Source organism: Sturnira hondurensis, unplaced genomic scaffold (genome assembly GCF_014824575.4).
Source record: "Sturnira hondurensis isolate 20B ecotype Veracruz unplaced genomic scaffold, ASM1482457v3 Scaffold0008723, whole genome shotgun sequence".
Taxonomy (NCBI): Eukaryota; Metazoa; Chordata; class Mammalia; order Chiroptera; family Phyllostomidae; genus Sturnira; species Sturnira hondurensis.
The window spans coordinates 1,180,958-1,197,703 of NW_028081354.1; the positions used below are offsets into that span (position 1 = coordinate 1,180,958).

At 35.3% G+C, this 16,746-nt stretch overlaps 1 protein-coding gene across 17 annotated transcripts in view; it reads right to left on the reverse strand.

The window, feature by feature from the left end:
* The window catches only part of SETD5 (SET domain containing 5), a 77,668-nt gene that overhangs the window by 37,869 nt on the left and 23,053 nt on the right, over positions 1 to 16,746 (reverse strand). For 10 of the 17 annotated variants that reach the window (XM_037055692.1, XM_037055694.1, XM_037055690.1 and 7 more), the window contains exons 1-2: positions 3,478 to 3,565; positions 2,450 to 2,674 (exon numbers count right to left, since the gene is read on the reverse strand). Coding sequence is in view for 5 of the 17 variants with exons in the window: in XM_037055693.1 (XP_036911588.1) it covers positions 3,478 to 3,548 (71 nt within the window). In the remaining 12 variants the exon portion in view is untranslated. Of the gene's footprint in view, positions 1 to 2,449; positions 2,675 to 2,829; positions 2,921 to 3,477; positions 3,665 to 6,888; positions 7,019 to 16,746 lie in introns of those variants that run through there. The other 7 variants (XM_037055693.1, XM_037055683.1, XM_037055695.1 and 4 more) reach the window with 5 other exon arrangements.

Here is a 16,746-nt window from a genome sequence, read left to right on the forward strand (position 1 = left end):
TGGGAACTGGGGGGGATAATACATCAAGAATGGAGGTCAGTATTCTTGGGAAAAGATGATCTGAACATGGCTCACTGGGAGGCAATCAGCTCCGAGTATTAGGAAACAGGTGGCGTTTTCTAAATGAAACCAAAGGCAAATAAGCATTAATAAAATGAAGGTAGAATTTAGCTTCTATGATGGACAGTTAAGAGAAAGTAATTTCACACATTAATTTACTTGATAACCAAGTATTCTAAAGAACCGAACCAATTCTATATTAAGAGATTTTTAATGTGAGAAAGTAATTTCACACATTAATTTACTTGATAACCAAGTATTCTAAAGAACTGAACCAATTCTATATTAAGAGATTTCATGGGGTGAAACATGACAGCTGTTTATCAGGAATGGTTTAGGTTTTTTTTTTTGGACAGGAAAATGGAAGGTGATATGAACTAAAAGATGGCCATGGAGATGTAGCTATGTTGGTTTTATCTTACCCATCTCCAAACTGGGTAAATATAAACATATGCACTTCATGTGCAAGTCTAGGGAATAAAAATAAAATGTATGTTTTGGAGGTTAAAAGGCCATCTCACTGCACAATACTTTCTAGTCAAGTATAGCATTTAATATATAGCTATGCATGCCAAGTACTAAAATTTAAGCTCCTATGTTTTGATGATAAAAATTTTTAATTTCCACATTGGCCACTGATTCAATACATAGTTACAAGTTAACAGGTAAATATAGGATTTCTTAGGATATCCCCTGATTTTATATATATGTGTACACACACACACACACACACACACACACACACACACACACCCACCAGCTTTTATCTATATTTTAGTATATGTGCTACTGAAGCGAGCACAACTCTTATCTATATTTTAAAAGGATTAAAAACTTGGGAGTGTTACAACTGCATCTCTTTATTAGTCAACCATTCTATGCAAATGTTAACTACAGTCTTTCTTCCTCTATGTCTGAACTGCTATGACAGTTGGGCACATACCTGGAACCCATGCTTAAAACAGACTCCATCAATTGTGTTAAAAATACAGTATGCAACCTGGTGCTATAATGCTACCTATCTGGAAATGTCTTAAATTCATTTGTGGCAGGACTGTAAATTCAGAAAAATCTTTGCGCCCATTGTTGTATCTAGAGTGACCCCCTACAAATATACTAAAAATGCATAATGCATAATGTTGCCATCAGCTTAAAAAAACTGTAAGATTTGGGTCTTTTTCCTTGTTTGAGTACTTCATCCTTCATACCAGAGCCCAGAATAGTGACATATGCATGACAATAGAACATACATGGTAAGTATTAAATATATCATTAATAATTTAACAGAATGTTATATAAGCTAGTTGTTGACATTCTCTTGCTTTGTAGAAATATTAAATAACTGTTTACAACAATTAGTTATGACCACAGCATTAAAAATCTGTCTGGAGATTGTGAATGAAATGTCTCAGGAAACAGAAACACCGCAGTCCATTTTTCAAGCCAGAATTATTTTTTCTTCCTGCAATTACTTCTGTACTCCCTAGCAACACTTATGGGCAGTCATCTGTATACTCTGGGAAAAATACCAGTTTTAAGAATAATTGTTCTTGGTCTTTATCTACTTATCCAAAACTCACTGATTTAATTTCTTTGCAGAAATTTCTCACAAATGTTAATGCTGTGTACCTATACAGCTTGCTAGTCAATCCATATAGGAGTTAGTGGCTGACTGTAAAAAACCTCAACGCTACCTAACAAGTTATCTACTAATGCAAGAAGATTTTTAAGTACCTTATTTGGGAAATAGTTATAAAATTGGAAACCTCAGCTATTAGTATAACTAAATCTCTTTGGCATGCAAAACAAATAAACAAACAAACAAAAACTCCCAAAACCCCAAAAGGGGGGGAAAAACATGCCCAAGACCCTCTATCCCCACCACCTCAAAAAACAAAAACAAACCAAAACCCCCAAAACCCCACACAACACACACACACACACACGAACAAAAAACCACACACACACACAACCCAAAACAGGGGGGAAAAGGGGGGGAAAAAAGAAAAAAAGGGTCCTGGAATAAACACAATCCACCCTTCCCCACCCCGCACCCTCCATCTTCCTTTTTGTATGGCAATAAGGCCAAACACTGCTTTAAACTGCAGACTACCCCAGAATACAATACACTGCTGCTTAGGGTAGCTTCTTTGTAAGCCTTCCTCTTTAAGGAAGTCAGTAAACAGTTAAATTGTCCTAGGTGGCTTTGTGAAGAAATATACGAGCTCTTTACTAATATTCTCAGTTTTAAGGAAGAAAACCACTATTAATCAGGGATGCAGTTGAACCCAGAATTCTGGTGCAGTTACTTTTCTTTGCTGAAGGGGGAAGAATCCCCAGGGGACTGTGAAAATGGCAAGAGAAACAGGGGAATTAGAGCAACACCCACCTCACTCAAGAAGTGGCTGTGGGATCAAGAGTCTGAACTGGACCTGAACATATTCAAAACACCAGGATTTTTCCAGCCCAGACCCTAATCCCTGGTACTGCCTGGAATAGACTTGGCTTCTGGGGGTGTGCTGCCCCCTAGGCCCCTTGGGTCTCTTTCGCTGGACTTTCACATCCTTGTGTAGTGCCACTTCGTCTTGAAAGGTAGGGGGCTTCCACTTCCTTTCTGTAAGCAAGGAAGAGTGGGTACAAGGGAGGTAAAAGGACAAGAGGGGGAATCTGTAAGCAGGGGGAATCTCGGACATTTAAAGAGAAGGGATACAAAAGGCTAAAAATTTTAAAACTGTGAATAATATATAAAGTTTTATAACAAAGGCCTACCTTCATTGCCATTTGGCATTTAAATTCTTCAAGAATTGAGAGTCTATTTTTAGGGATTGGGCTTTTCGACAATTCCTAAAGCTGCTCTTAGCTGAAAAAAAAGTTTGGTACCACTGATTTTGAAGGTCCTCTTTCTAGGCAATGAATATTATAATAAAATAGATGACACTGCTTTCCACGTTTTCTATCCCAAAATGTCAGGAAGCTTAAGTAACTTGTCTACATAAAAGTTCAGCCCCTTTACTCTAGAACAATGAGAAGTACATAGGAAGAGGCCTTCAAGGAAAATCAGTTGGAGAGAACTCCCCTTTATCTCCATCCAACAGAATAATCATTAATTCTACGAAAGCAGGTAGTGATACCTACTTTATTTCAATCTCCCCCACCCATCAAAACAAATGAAAATATAATCACTACTTTGCACATTTCATTCTACTATTTACTTAGAGTTCCCTCCCCCCATTCTTTCCCACCCTTTTCTATTTTCCCCCCTCCAGCATCTATGGGAGAAAGGGAAAGGTCTAATCTCATTTACAGTGGGCTAGGCTTGAGTTTAGAAAATACTCCATATTTATTATTAGATGCCCATAAGAAAGTTGTCTCCACACAAACTGGTAATTCACCTACTACCTAGGAAGTAGCACTTACTCTGATCCAGCAGCCATATCTGAGTAGGATGTATCTGGTGTGGTGACTCCCAGAGGGATTGCAATGCTCATGACGTCCAGCACAGCAGAAAGTGGAAATCACGGGGTCCAATTAATGGAGACTGGCCACTCTGAGAGTGGGGGTGAGCTGCAGAGCCTCAACCAACATGTTATGGACATGAGGAATCCTGCCACAGAAAAGGAAAATAATATCTAGTAACCAATAGTTCTTCAAACTTATCTTCAATGTTATTACTATTCTCCCTCTTCCCCATTTTTTAGTAAGACTTTAAAGGGATAAATATAAAACAAGTACAGCAAGGGATCTATACATTGTCCCATGTTTACTATGTACTGCATTAATGAGGTAAAGAAGTTATGTTTTCTTTTCATTCTATGTTTATTTTTTCTTTTTCAAGTAAAGAGAAAGTAATAGTCTGCTCAGCTTACTAATAAGCACATTTCCCCCATTCTACAACTGCTCATCAAACAAAATTTTCTAGTAATGTAGAACAACCTTAAAGATATGAAATGGCTAATAGAAATACCACAGTTTAATTTTTTGACAATTCAAGATCTTTGTGTAAACCCTGCCCTGCCACAATTGCAATTTTTCCAGCAGCCAATGTTATTTCTTCCAAATATAAGAGATCAGTTTGTTTCTATTTGTTTGGACACAGCTGTTTCTTACTGCCTTATTCTGTCACAGAGCAGTCTTCCTTTTTTGAAACAATTTTTCTTTTTTTAAAAAGATTTTAAAAATTTATTTATTTTTAGAGAGAGGGGAAGGGGAGGAGAAACAGAGAGAGAAACATCAGTGTGTGGCTGCCTCTCACACACTCCCTATTGGGGACCTGGCCCACAACCCAGGCATATGCCCTTCCTTACCAGGGATCGAACCGGCGACACTTTGGTTCACAGGCATGCGCTCAATCCACTGAGCTATACCAGCCAGGACTAAAATCATTTTTATTTTAACTATAATTTTGGGAGAAGATGCAATTACCTTAACACCTGTATTTGTGAGGTAATATCCACTGGTAGGTATGAATAAAAACATAAATCAAAAAGAGTACAGCTTCATGATAAAGATCAGAAAATATTATATGGAAAAGTAGTGAGAATACCTTGAGTTTGCAACCATAAGTAGAGGAATTTGGGAACAGAAAGACCCACAAACAACTTAAGTGTAAAAATGCAAAAGTAGATTAAGAGATTTTGAAGTATGGTACAAAGGGGGAAAAAAGTGTACTTTATATGAGTGGTTTTATGTTATAAAAATAACCACTATAAGAATGAAGTAAGAAGCACTGTATGTGGGAGACAGTCAATGTCAAAGATCCAGATTAATCAAGATTTCTGCAAAAAGAGACTACAAGGAATCATGATTGATATAGTGATTCACGATAAAACAATTAAGATGGAAGAAATGTCAGATGACTGTTTATACTAGAAAAATTAAATAAAATGAAAAGTATATGTTATTGAGTCAATCCAGGGGACCAATGCGAATTTTAAATGGTAGACAACCCGAGATGCTTGAATCTTATTTTGATGTCTGAAGCAAATTAATGTGAGTAAAACACCTACTTGTGAACAGTGAAGTCAAACCAGTATTATGCATTAAGATGACAGCACTGGTTTGTGACGTTGTTTTAGAACGCTAGAACGGGTATGAGCTAAAAAGTCCTCCTTGGCACCTACACTGTGCAGGAGCTTGGTCTCACCAACGGATCCAGGACTCTCCAAGTACGGGTGTGGCAACAGATCTGTTCCCACTCAACAGAAGGTGACACATTTCTAAAACTTGGGACTAAAATGAAAAGGGCAAATCTTCCCGTCTATTGCTTCCTCACAGTTCGTAAAAGTGACTAATAACTTCTGCCTTTGGGCCCATCTTATGCATAACTGTTTCCTTTCACTAACAATATAGATAAACAGAGATTTAAGCAGTATATCCTTAAAGTCTCTGGAAAATTGAAATAAAATCTGCAAATGGTAAAAGAGAGAACACATCAAATAAGTCCAAAGGGCATAAAGTTAAATACTGGGGCTTGTTGGTTTAATTTTCTCTAATTTTAGTATCACTGTATAATTCAAATTAAAGAAGAAGATAAAAAAGCCTTCAAACTCCTGGTTTGATAATCTAAACAGAGTCTGATAATAATCATACCTTTCCTGACCAATATACAGTAATCTGAATTACTATTATATTACCATTATATATGATATAATTACTATTATATTATTATATTTTCAGTAAAGAATAACAAAAAAGTTACTTAGTACCATTAAAACTCCTGTCACAGGCATTATTAAATGCCCATAAAAAATGTACACTTCTGGATACTTACAACTTATAAATCTACACTGAGAGTTGTTATTTTTCTGAGAGTAAAACTTTAAAAGTTACATTAAAAGGAAAAGATGAAAAGATTGTAGTTTCAGATAGTATCTCCTTAGTACATTACTTCATGAAATCCCACCCCAGCAAATTTGGATAGCTGAAAATAACTTTAAGAAACATCAGGTAGTTAACTATAGATTTATCTTTAATGGATTGCTCCATTTTCATTTTGTCCAGTTTTACACAATTCTTCCACTCTTCTGATGAAAGCAATTATAAGGTTACCTTGGCCATCTTGTTCTAAATAATGTTTTCATAATACTGTAGGAGTTTCTTAACTAAAAAAAAAAAAAACACACAAAAAACACACAAAAAAAACACCAAACAAACCCCAAATCAGTAACAATAAGCCCTGGCTGGTGTAGCTCAGTGGATTAAGCAGGGGCCTGTGAAGCAAAGGGTCACTGGTTCAATCCCAGTCAGGGAACATGCCTGGGTTGCGGGCCAGGTCCCCAGTAGGGGACACATGAAAGGCAACCACACATTGATGTTTCTCTCCCAGTCTTTCTCCTTCCCTTCCCCTCTCTCTAAAAATAAATAAATAAAATATTTTTAAAAAAGGTAACAAAACCAAATTTCTGACATAACCCTGAAGATAGTTCCTTTCTTAAATAACATTCTTCAAAATGTAGCTATTAAAATGTTCACTGAAGACCTTTTAACAGATCATCTACATATAATATTTTCTTATGATAATGATACTAGTTTTGTAATTCTAGTAATTCTATTGTAATTCTATACAATAGATTCATAGTTTACTAATATATATCATAGTTTGGAGATGTGTCCTAGAGAGACCGAGAAGAATTAACACTCTCTCTGGGTGGAACAATTTCAAGATATTTTTTACTTGCTAATCTGTCTGTCTATTCCTACTAGAATATGAACTCTCTAAGGACAGGGATTTTTGTATTTTAATCTTCTGCTCTAGTTCTAATGTCTAGAACAGTGCCTAGCACACAGATGGTGTTTGAGAAATATCTGCTGAATTTTGATCATCCTTACCTCAACATTTGATTTTAGCATTTATCAAAATACAAAAATCAAAACAAAAAAATTTATTTGGCTCAGTCACCTTTGTATAGACCTCTGAATACGAAGTCCCAAAAAATTATCTGTCAGTAGCTCTGAAGACCTAGAAAAAGTTGAGATACAAATTAGTATAGAAAGAAATAACATCAATAAACTCACAGAATAGAACTCTACAGAAATAATATTTTAATGGCAACTGTGTTTGTTTCATCTTTGCATACTGTCTTGTTTACCCTCCTATGTTCCCTCTGGTACTGTATTTTTTTTTTTTTGGTGGTACTGTATTTTTGTTCTTTAACCTTTACATTCTATTTTCCTGTAACCAAGACCTAAATAAAGGGTGGAAAGGGAGATTATTTTTTGACTTAAGTGTAAAAACTTGTATCACTGGGTATTCCTTCTCTTTCCTGCAAATCAGAATTCTTTCCCATTTCCCAAGGGATTCCTTCTTTTGATCTCTCCCAGAAGGTGCTGCTCTTCTCCACTGACCCCATCCCAAATTTAGAGGCTTTTCTTTAATCAAATGTCAATTTACTCTTCAGTCAGACAAGGAGCTGCCACCATCCAGTTAAGTTCGTATTACTCCTTTACCACCCCCTACCCCGCCATCCCATTTATGTCCTCTTGTCCTACTATAGAAAAAGACTGTAAAAAAGGGAGACATTTCTATTTGTGGTCAACTCCAAAACAGAAACATGTGAAAAAATAACGCCTTCATCAACTTTCTACCCTCCAAAAAAGGACAGAAAAGCAGGTGATGGATGACCCAGGACTTTTGGGAGAAGAAAGTGAAATTCAACACCAGCCAGAATGAGATGTTAACACCTGAACTGTTAACACATTATATAGGTGAAAGAGCTGTTCATATGTCATTTCATTACTAAGGAGAGGAAATGTACTTTATGTTGATATTTTATTAATCTCAAATTGATTAAAAGTTGGAAAATAAACTATTCTTTACAAACAATTCACAAAGAGCATATTAGGAATTATAAAAACAAAAGAATAAAGGTAACAGTACAAGAAAGAAGAAATTAAATCCAGAGAGATGTACATCTTTTAGCAGCAACAATTAAGAAATACAAGAAATGACAGAAGGAAAAGAACAAGTAAGTAGGAATGTACGATGGGGGGGAGGAATGAATGTATCAGAATTTCAATTTTATTTCAAATTTAAGTATCTCCAGAACAATCCGTTGGAATCCACAAATACACTAGTATTGTTCTCAGATTCAGAAGCAGGACCAGCCTGTCTCCTAATACTGAGTACTCCTTTGAGAAGTCACCATTTACATAGTTTCTTAGGCAAAGGCCATTAAATAGAACATGTCAGAAATAGTTTATAATTACCTCCTGTCTTTTTAAAATTGAGTTCAGAAATGGTCAATAGTCTCTGGTTTTGTCATTCTGAGTCTTCTCTATGACTTGCTGAAAGCAAAAGCCCAAGTGATCTGCCTGGTCACTCTCAGAAGACAGACAGTGTTTTAAGAACAATTCCAACAGAGATTTCAGAAAGAGAAATTGCATCAGCCAGGTGAGCCGGAAGCAGCTGGGAGACAAGAGTCCAATAAACAGCCAATCCAATGAAAGAAATTCAGAACAAGTCTGCTTCAGTAATCGTGTGAAGAGGACTGGCAGGAAGAGGAGTGCCGCTTTAGAAAGAGAACAGGCCTCATATGCTTCAGACAGTCTTTGTACTGAGGCTGTGGACCTTGGCCATTCTCCCAGAAATGATGCAATCCTGATGAACAAGATCTGCTGCCAGAGAAACAATTGTTAACAACAGCCTAGGCAGACAGCAACTCAGCCAAGGAGCAATCTCTGATCAACTTCACAAACCAAAAGAAAGCCAAATCTCTTCCTCAATTTTGGTCTCTAATAAAACACGAAAAAAATTTAAAAAATACATTTTATATCAATATATCTATATCTATCTATATCTATCTATCTATCTATCTATGAATAAACCATTTTCTCAAAATGTCCCTGTCTTCCAATTCCTTTGGCTTTATAATACCTATCATCTATCATTAAATTTTAATAGAACACTGAGACAATTTTTACTGGGAATATAATTCCCCAAGCATATTAACAGCAAGGTATTCACACCGATATTTTACACTTATTTTCCTCACTCTTCTAAGAAAATCTTTTGGGAGGTAATGGCTTCCTTAAATATGAAAATCACTCTGGAATCTGGGGCCAAATTAGCAGATTTCAAAATAAGAACAAATATGCACAGTCAATAATCCAGGGCCAGAAAGGTATATTTTATAGACATTTTGCGAAACTCTGTTACAAACAGGCATGTCTTTAAAGAAAAAGAGAAACTACCTTCTTGCTTAGGCTGACATAAAAAGTAGACTGAGTAATATCATCACACTGCAATGCCTACTTTTCTCAAGGGCAACAATATTACTTCAGATCTTAGCTTATAAGAGGGTCAATAACTATTTTCATNCCAGGGCCAGAAAGGTATATTTTATAGACATTTTGCGAAACTCTGTTACAAACAGGCATGTCTTTAAAGAAAAAGAGAAACTACCTTCTTGCTTAGGCTGACATAAAAAGTAGACTGAGTAATATCATCACACTGCAATGCCTACTTTTCTCAAGGGCAACAATATTACTTCAGATCTTATAAGAGGGTCAATAACTATTTTCATTCTATTAGCCATGACTTACTATTTTAGAACCTAGCTTAAAAATATCCTCAATTTAACCCCCCCCCCACCCCCACCCCGATTCTTCATCTCCTAGGCCTGGTTCCTTTTTCAATGCAGGTTCACACAGCATTGTTACAAAATTATTAGGACTTTTTTCCCCCTTACAAACTGAAAGGCTCTGCATACAACAAACTTCAGTTCTCTAAATTCCAACCAACCACAATCAACCAACTTCTTCCCTTAAACAATAACCCTCAGACTGACATTCACTAGAAACAAGAGTCTAAAATAGCTCCTGAAATCAATACATTCAGCCTAACCTACCTATCTATTTAAACTATTAAATAATGAAAATTAACAGACATAGAGAGTAACTCTGAGGCCATAAAAATTCTTTAATAGGTCCACAAATGAGTAAATTTAACTTGGTTAAGGAGAAGAGAAAAAAACATGTCAGAAAAAATTTTAACTAGGGTTAAAAGATAATAGTCATTAATTTTAAGTTTCCATTTCTGAGCCCAGCAATTATTCAAATTTTGTTATATATGTAAGTTGAATTTATTCTTAAACTTCTATATTTTATTTAATGTCCTTCTTTTGAATGAAATTTACAAGAAATTCATAAAATTGGTAAAAAGGAGAAGGGGATAATATTTGAAGGTTTGTTGGTATGATTATTACCCTCAATTTATTTTAGAGAGATTTTATTTATTTTTAGAGAGAAGGGAAGGGAGGGAGGGAAAGAGGGAGAGAAACATTAAACTGCCCCAACTGGGGGGCCTGGCAGGCAAGCCAGGCATGTGCCCTGACTGGGTATCAAACCAGCAACCCTTTGGTTTGCAGGCCAGAGCTCAACCCACTGAGCCACACCAGTCAGGGATCAATTTAATTTTTAAATCACAGAAAAGAAATGCAATAAGTACATGAATGCATTTTATCTCTTACATGACCAACTTGTATGAGAACTAATGTGCAACTACATTATATGCTTCTTTTCCATCTCCAACCGAAATTAAAATACACACTGCCGTTTGTCCTGTAACAGCTTTTTACCTTGAAAAAAGTACTATTGTATTAGGAGTTATGAAATTTGAGTTCTAGTTTACAACTTAATTAGTTTAGTGATCTCAGAAAAATTACTCTTAATAGATGAACCTTAAATTCCTCAAAGTAAAATTTTCATTAGGGGGATGGGCTGGGATGGGAGTAAAAGGCAGAAAACTGTACTTGAAAAATTAAAATAAAAAAATTATTTTTCATTAGGTTTTTTCCTGCTCCAAATTTCTATGAATCCTGTCACTGGCTTATCTAATTCATTCAATGTCTCAAAGTCTCAGTTTTCTCATCCGTATAATAAAAGGAACAATACCTGTCTTGCTGACTTAGGTGCATATGGACTAGCATTTGTGGCAAACAAGAGCTTAAATGGCTCTTTGGAACCTATAAATACATGCAAAGAAAAAGGAGCTCTGCTACTAACCTCCAAGTGGCTAAAAATAATTTTCACTCTTCTTCAATTATGTATTTCAATCTTGCTAAAGTAAATAATGTGAGAACACAATATGTGGGAAACAAAGTATAGGAGTGATAAATGGTAAGCATTAGAAGAAATAAATTCAGTGAGAAGTTTATATAATCGGGATAGTATAAATTCTAAGTTAGGCTTACAAATGTTGAAGCACATTAATGCAGGCAAAGATCTAAGAAAAGTTCAGGGCCAAAGAGAAAAAAGAAAAGAGAAAAACACTGGGAAAACAATTAAGAAACTAAAGAAATACCATGGCTTAGTAATTTAGAGCCAAGAGAAAGTCCCCCCACCCTCCTGTTCCCCTGCAACACTTGTTGATCCCTTGGCCACTGTGCCTAAATTTATATTCCCTTAGGGGCTACTAGGCTCTGCACAACAAACCAGTACCTAGAATAGGAGGTAATTAAAATCCAGTTTAAAAAAATCCTGTTTTATTTCATAGTAAGAATTTCTTTTCCTCATGAAAAATTTCATTAATGGTAATACTATGGAGGCCAAGCCATATTTACTTGGAGGGGAGGGGGAAGAGGTGGTAGGATTAAGAGTAGATGCCATAAATAATGAAACTAAACACAAACTGAATACATACCACAATATGAAGTTATTATAAATTGACACTGTAGAAAAAATATTTTATTTATAACTCATTTAAACAATGATAAATACATATTTACTGCTAAACAAACCAAGGATGAACACACTATTCTTAACATGAATTAGAAAAGTTTAGGCAAATAAAGATGACACAATCTTTGGTTTACCTCTTTCAAGAAAGGGCTGTAATTCAAGACTTTCTGAATGTTCTGTCCTACTGTGTTTGGAGCCTCAGCATGTGCTTTAGAAACATATTCCAGCTCACATAAAAAAAAAAAAAAAAGAACAACAAACCTCTCATACCTCTGTCTCTCCTCTGTCCAGACCCTTTCCAAACCCTGAAACATGAACCAGATTTACTTGCTCCAGACAAAGTGGTTTATGCATACTTGAGGCATCAATGTTATACTTTCTGTATTTAGATAAAATTGATCCAATTGATAAAAAAGAGTTTTAAGATTAAAGTCTATTGAAAATATTTCAACATTACAAATAAAACTTTTAATTATGTTTTATTGAAAAAAGATTAAAGTCTAATTCATTATTTTATAAATGAAATAACAGTTATAAATATATTAACTGTAAAAAGTCGTAACAGCGGTGGAGTTCAGAAAAAAATTAGGATTTAATGTATAGATTCTATTTATTAATTACTACTTACTTTAGGCAGCAATATTTGAATTAAAACAAAAAGACTTTTAAAATAAGCACCAATTATTGGTGCTGTTAGACAAAGAAGTTCAGATTAGAATTCCTGGCTCTTAGAATTTATATTATCTAGATTTGCCAGTCTCCTCTTGTCTTGTCTTTTCTCTCTTTCCTTCGTTCATTCCCATCCATCCACCCAACATCAAAGAACTACTATGTATAAAAGCTATGTTTCGTGCTATTTTAAGGTGTTTCTCTTATCCAAAGAAAGGGTAGGCGATCTGCAAACTCTTTAGTTTTGCCTATGTGCCAAGTATTGTTATTTCCACAACCGTGAAGGGGGAAAAATCCTAAGTATGCCTTTACAATTAATGAGTAAGTTTGAAGATAAACGACACCTTTTCTCCAAAGAAAGAAAACCCCCAAACCACCTCATCAATTTACACAGAGGCCTCTCTCATGGAAACAGATTCTTTTATAAGTCTCTTACAAAACTTACTGAATGGTCTCATGAAAAATTCTGTTAAGAACGAAGGACAATGGGCAGGAAGAACCTGCAAAACACAGATGAACAGAACCTGACCATACATGTTCTGCAATTATTTGGCAGACCAGGTGTCTAAGTATAGAGTAGTAAAGGAATTTAAAGCTTAATAATTCTGATAATGCACAACAGGATTCCCCTCCCCTCCCAACAGCTGTATCTTTATTCTTATTTAAAAAGTGCTTCTAAAAATTATGCAAATATTACAAAAGCATAAAGTGAAATTCTTATAATTCCATTTCCCAAAGATATTCAAAGATAAGCAACCCTACTGTTCAGTAATGTTTTGTTCTTTTAGCAGTAAGTTTTAAACATCTTTCTATATGCAAAGAAGATGTACAAATTTACTTCATCTTAAATGATGGCACAGTATTCTATTCCATGGATATACTATAATTTAAGTCAGTTTTCTGCTGGTGGATGTTTACATTGTTGCTAATTTTCCAAAACATACACAACTTATGCACTGAATGGTATGTACATATGCCTTTGTTTATATATATATATGTACAAACATTTCCTTAGGACACATTCCTAGAAGTGGAACTGCCAGAATGGCATGAGCATATTTATTAGTGATGCCAAACCACTTCTCAGAAAGAAAAAGCCATTTTACACTCCCACACAGTGGAAAGGCTACATTTTCTCTTAAGTTTTAAAATAATTTCAATTCTTTCCTCAGAAGCCTTTTTCTTAGAAGACTATATTCTAAAAGAAAAGCCTAAAATGTAAGTTAACTGTAAATTCTCATCAATTCTATGATACACTTTTAAGACTGATGTGCTGCTGTCCTCTAAAATTCTATATAGCAAATAGAGAAAATCTCAGTTCTTTGTCACTAAATTTGGGCTGGGATCTTCAAAATAAAACCTAGATAAAGCACTATTTCAGAGCCAAAGTATTTTCTTAAGAGTTGTCCCATGAGAGAACATTTAATTCTTTTAATAGAATGCACTAAGCTCTAAATTTCTTCTTCCAGTAAATAATGAAAAAACAAATTGTGCTGGCCATCTGTAATCTAGTTGGCATATGTAGGATTCTGACTGAAAAATCCAAGTAACCTAGAAGATCTGAGCTCTTCAGTTTTAAACAGGTTATCAAAACTGTTTTAGTAGTTGTGCCTCAGTAGTATAAAATGATACCTTCATTTTAAATTACCCTTGGAAAGAAACTTTGAAACTATAATAAGCTTGTCAATACTGATTTACTAGAAGAGCCAAACTATTGACTGAATTTGTATTGTAGCTACAAATTCATTTGGTATACTCCATAATGACAACAGATGACCACTACACAAACCTAAGCCCTCAAGAAATGAGGCAAAAACTTCTCTTTTTTGCTGGGCTGGACCAGCACCTGACTAAGAGCCTGGATGTAGAGCTATTCTTTCTCCTTTGAAATGCTTCACAGACTGTCTTTCACCTATCCATTCACCAACACTACACAGATTATGATTTCAAGGTTGCAAAATAGCAATGAACTGGTCTCATTCACTCTGGGCTCTCAACCCTCCACTCTCTGCTTCATTCTTCTCTGACATTAACTCTTCTGGACCAGAACTTGGATCCTTATTATTCCACTATTAGGAAACTACATGGGTTCCCTAATGCCTACTGGGTTAGTTCAAACTCCACTGCCTGAAAGGAGTAAAATTTTCCTTGTTAATTAGCTATTTAACTGTTTCTTCTCCTTCAAAAATTTGTTCACATTATTTATCCCGAGTAATATGCTAATTTTTTGCACTTAAAAACCAAACAAACAAAAAACTAGCCCTGGCTGGTGTAGCTCAGTGGATTGAGCTCGGGCCTGCGAACCACACGATCGCGGTTTGATTCCCAGTCAGGGCACATGCCTGGGTTGCAGGTCAGTTCTCGGCAGGGGACTCAAGAGAGGCAGCCATACATTGATAATTCTCTCCTTCCCTCCCCCATAAAATCTTAAAAAAAAAAAAAAAAAAACCTATTGTGAGCAATTTCCAATACAAAAGCAGAGAAAACCCTGCAATTAACTCAAGGACCCTATCCAGCTTTAATCAACAATCAACTCATGTCTATTTTATCTGTAATCTTTACTCTTCCACAGGATTATGTTTCAGCAAACTCCAGAAATATCAGTTGTACATACCACAATTATCGAGTGGAATTGTCTCCTTTTTTATCATAGGGATTTTGCTTACAATGATAGATGGTGATGACAAGGAAAGAAAGGCCATATTTTTTTGACAAAAATTAAGGTGGATAAAGAGCTTAATGCTCAGGTTTACATTTTAAAATTATACACTTATGGTTTTAAAAAATGCCTTAATAATTTTTTAGGAAAAAAATCATTGTTAGCAATCAATTTTTTTGATGACATGAGTTGGCTGATAATAAAATTTCTTGCATTCTCGGGAATGCAAAAATCTCCTTACAGCAGAGCTAAGTCCGCAAGTACACCCATGACCCACAGCTGTGACACAGCAGTCCTATGTACGTTGTATGTCAATAAATAGATAAAACTCAGGAAAAAATACCCCAAAGCAGGCGAAGTGTGACATTCCATCAAACCTGTATATTAAAAATAAGGACAGATTACATCGCAGAACCAATGGCTCGCATATAAAGTAGTGACCAGGTGGTCTCCTCATTTTTAGTGAGCAGTTTTTTAGAATACTGGGGGGGTCTCAGAGTGATAACAGAGTAAAGAGGCTCACCCTACTTGACTGAGGTACACTTGCCAGTTTAAAAAAATAACTCTGTAATGATGGTTGAGTATCACAGAACATTAACAGTCAGGACATATTATATATGATTCCTATTTGTCCAACAAAGCACATGTATGTACCTTAAGGTTCAGTTTAGTGGAAAACAGGCACACTCCACTACAAATACACAACACTACAACATTCTGCTACAAAACTACTGATAACAAAATTAAACTTTGATATACTAGGGTGGGCAAAAGTAGGATTATAGTTGTTTGAACGGAAAAAGACATGCAGGTTATGATTATCACATTATTAACTCAAAAGAATGTCGCAGTGGCACAGTGTATTTAGGTACAATCTCTAAAGTGCTCAAATTGCTGGCCTTCATTATTTACACATTCTTTTAGTCCACTTACTGTACTTAAGCACACTTTGGCACAGTTCTTTATTATCATCAACAAACCTGCTTTTTGCCTGTCTCTGTACAGTGTTTAGTCTACACATAAAAGTAGCCTGTATTTACTTACATAGTAGGTTACTGAGTAAAATGAAATCTTTGGAATGTGAGTACATTATTTCCCTAGAAGCCCAAGAGGATGAACACCTATGAACCAACTGGTTGGTTATTTGATACGAGACTCAGAAATTTTAAGAGTTCCCATCACAGAAAATATTATAAATATATCTTGAGATCTTTATATAATAATAATTTAAAAGCTTTGACACAGATGCTCATCTTTGGTCCAGTTTCAGTAAACCCTTCAGTTGTATTTTGCCCAAAATTCTCATTCATTAATATTTGTAACAGATTAGTCCCAGAACATTGATAAAACAGTACTTTTTAGTTAATGAATACAACTGGCATAGTAAACTGCTTCAAATTCTTGTGCAAAAAAACACACAAACTTATACTATGCTAAATTTTCCCAGTTATTTTATTCTCCTTTAATGTATGTGGGATTTCCTACATCAGAATTTGACCCTAAGCAAAGCCAGAAATCTAGTACTGAATAAAGTAGAGTAAAACACTAAGTATCTTAGGATTTATCTGCTATTTCCCCCTTTTTGTTGAGATACCATCTGTTTACAAATTTATTTTTTCCTAAGTGAAATATTTCTAAATGCTGAACCGCACTGTTTTTGAATACGTTATTTCCTTTTCTGG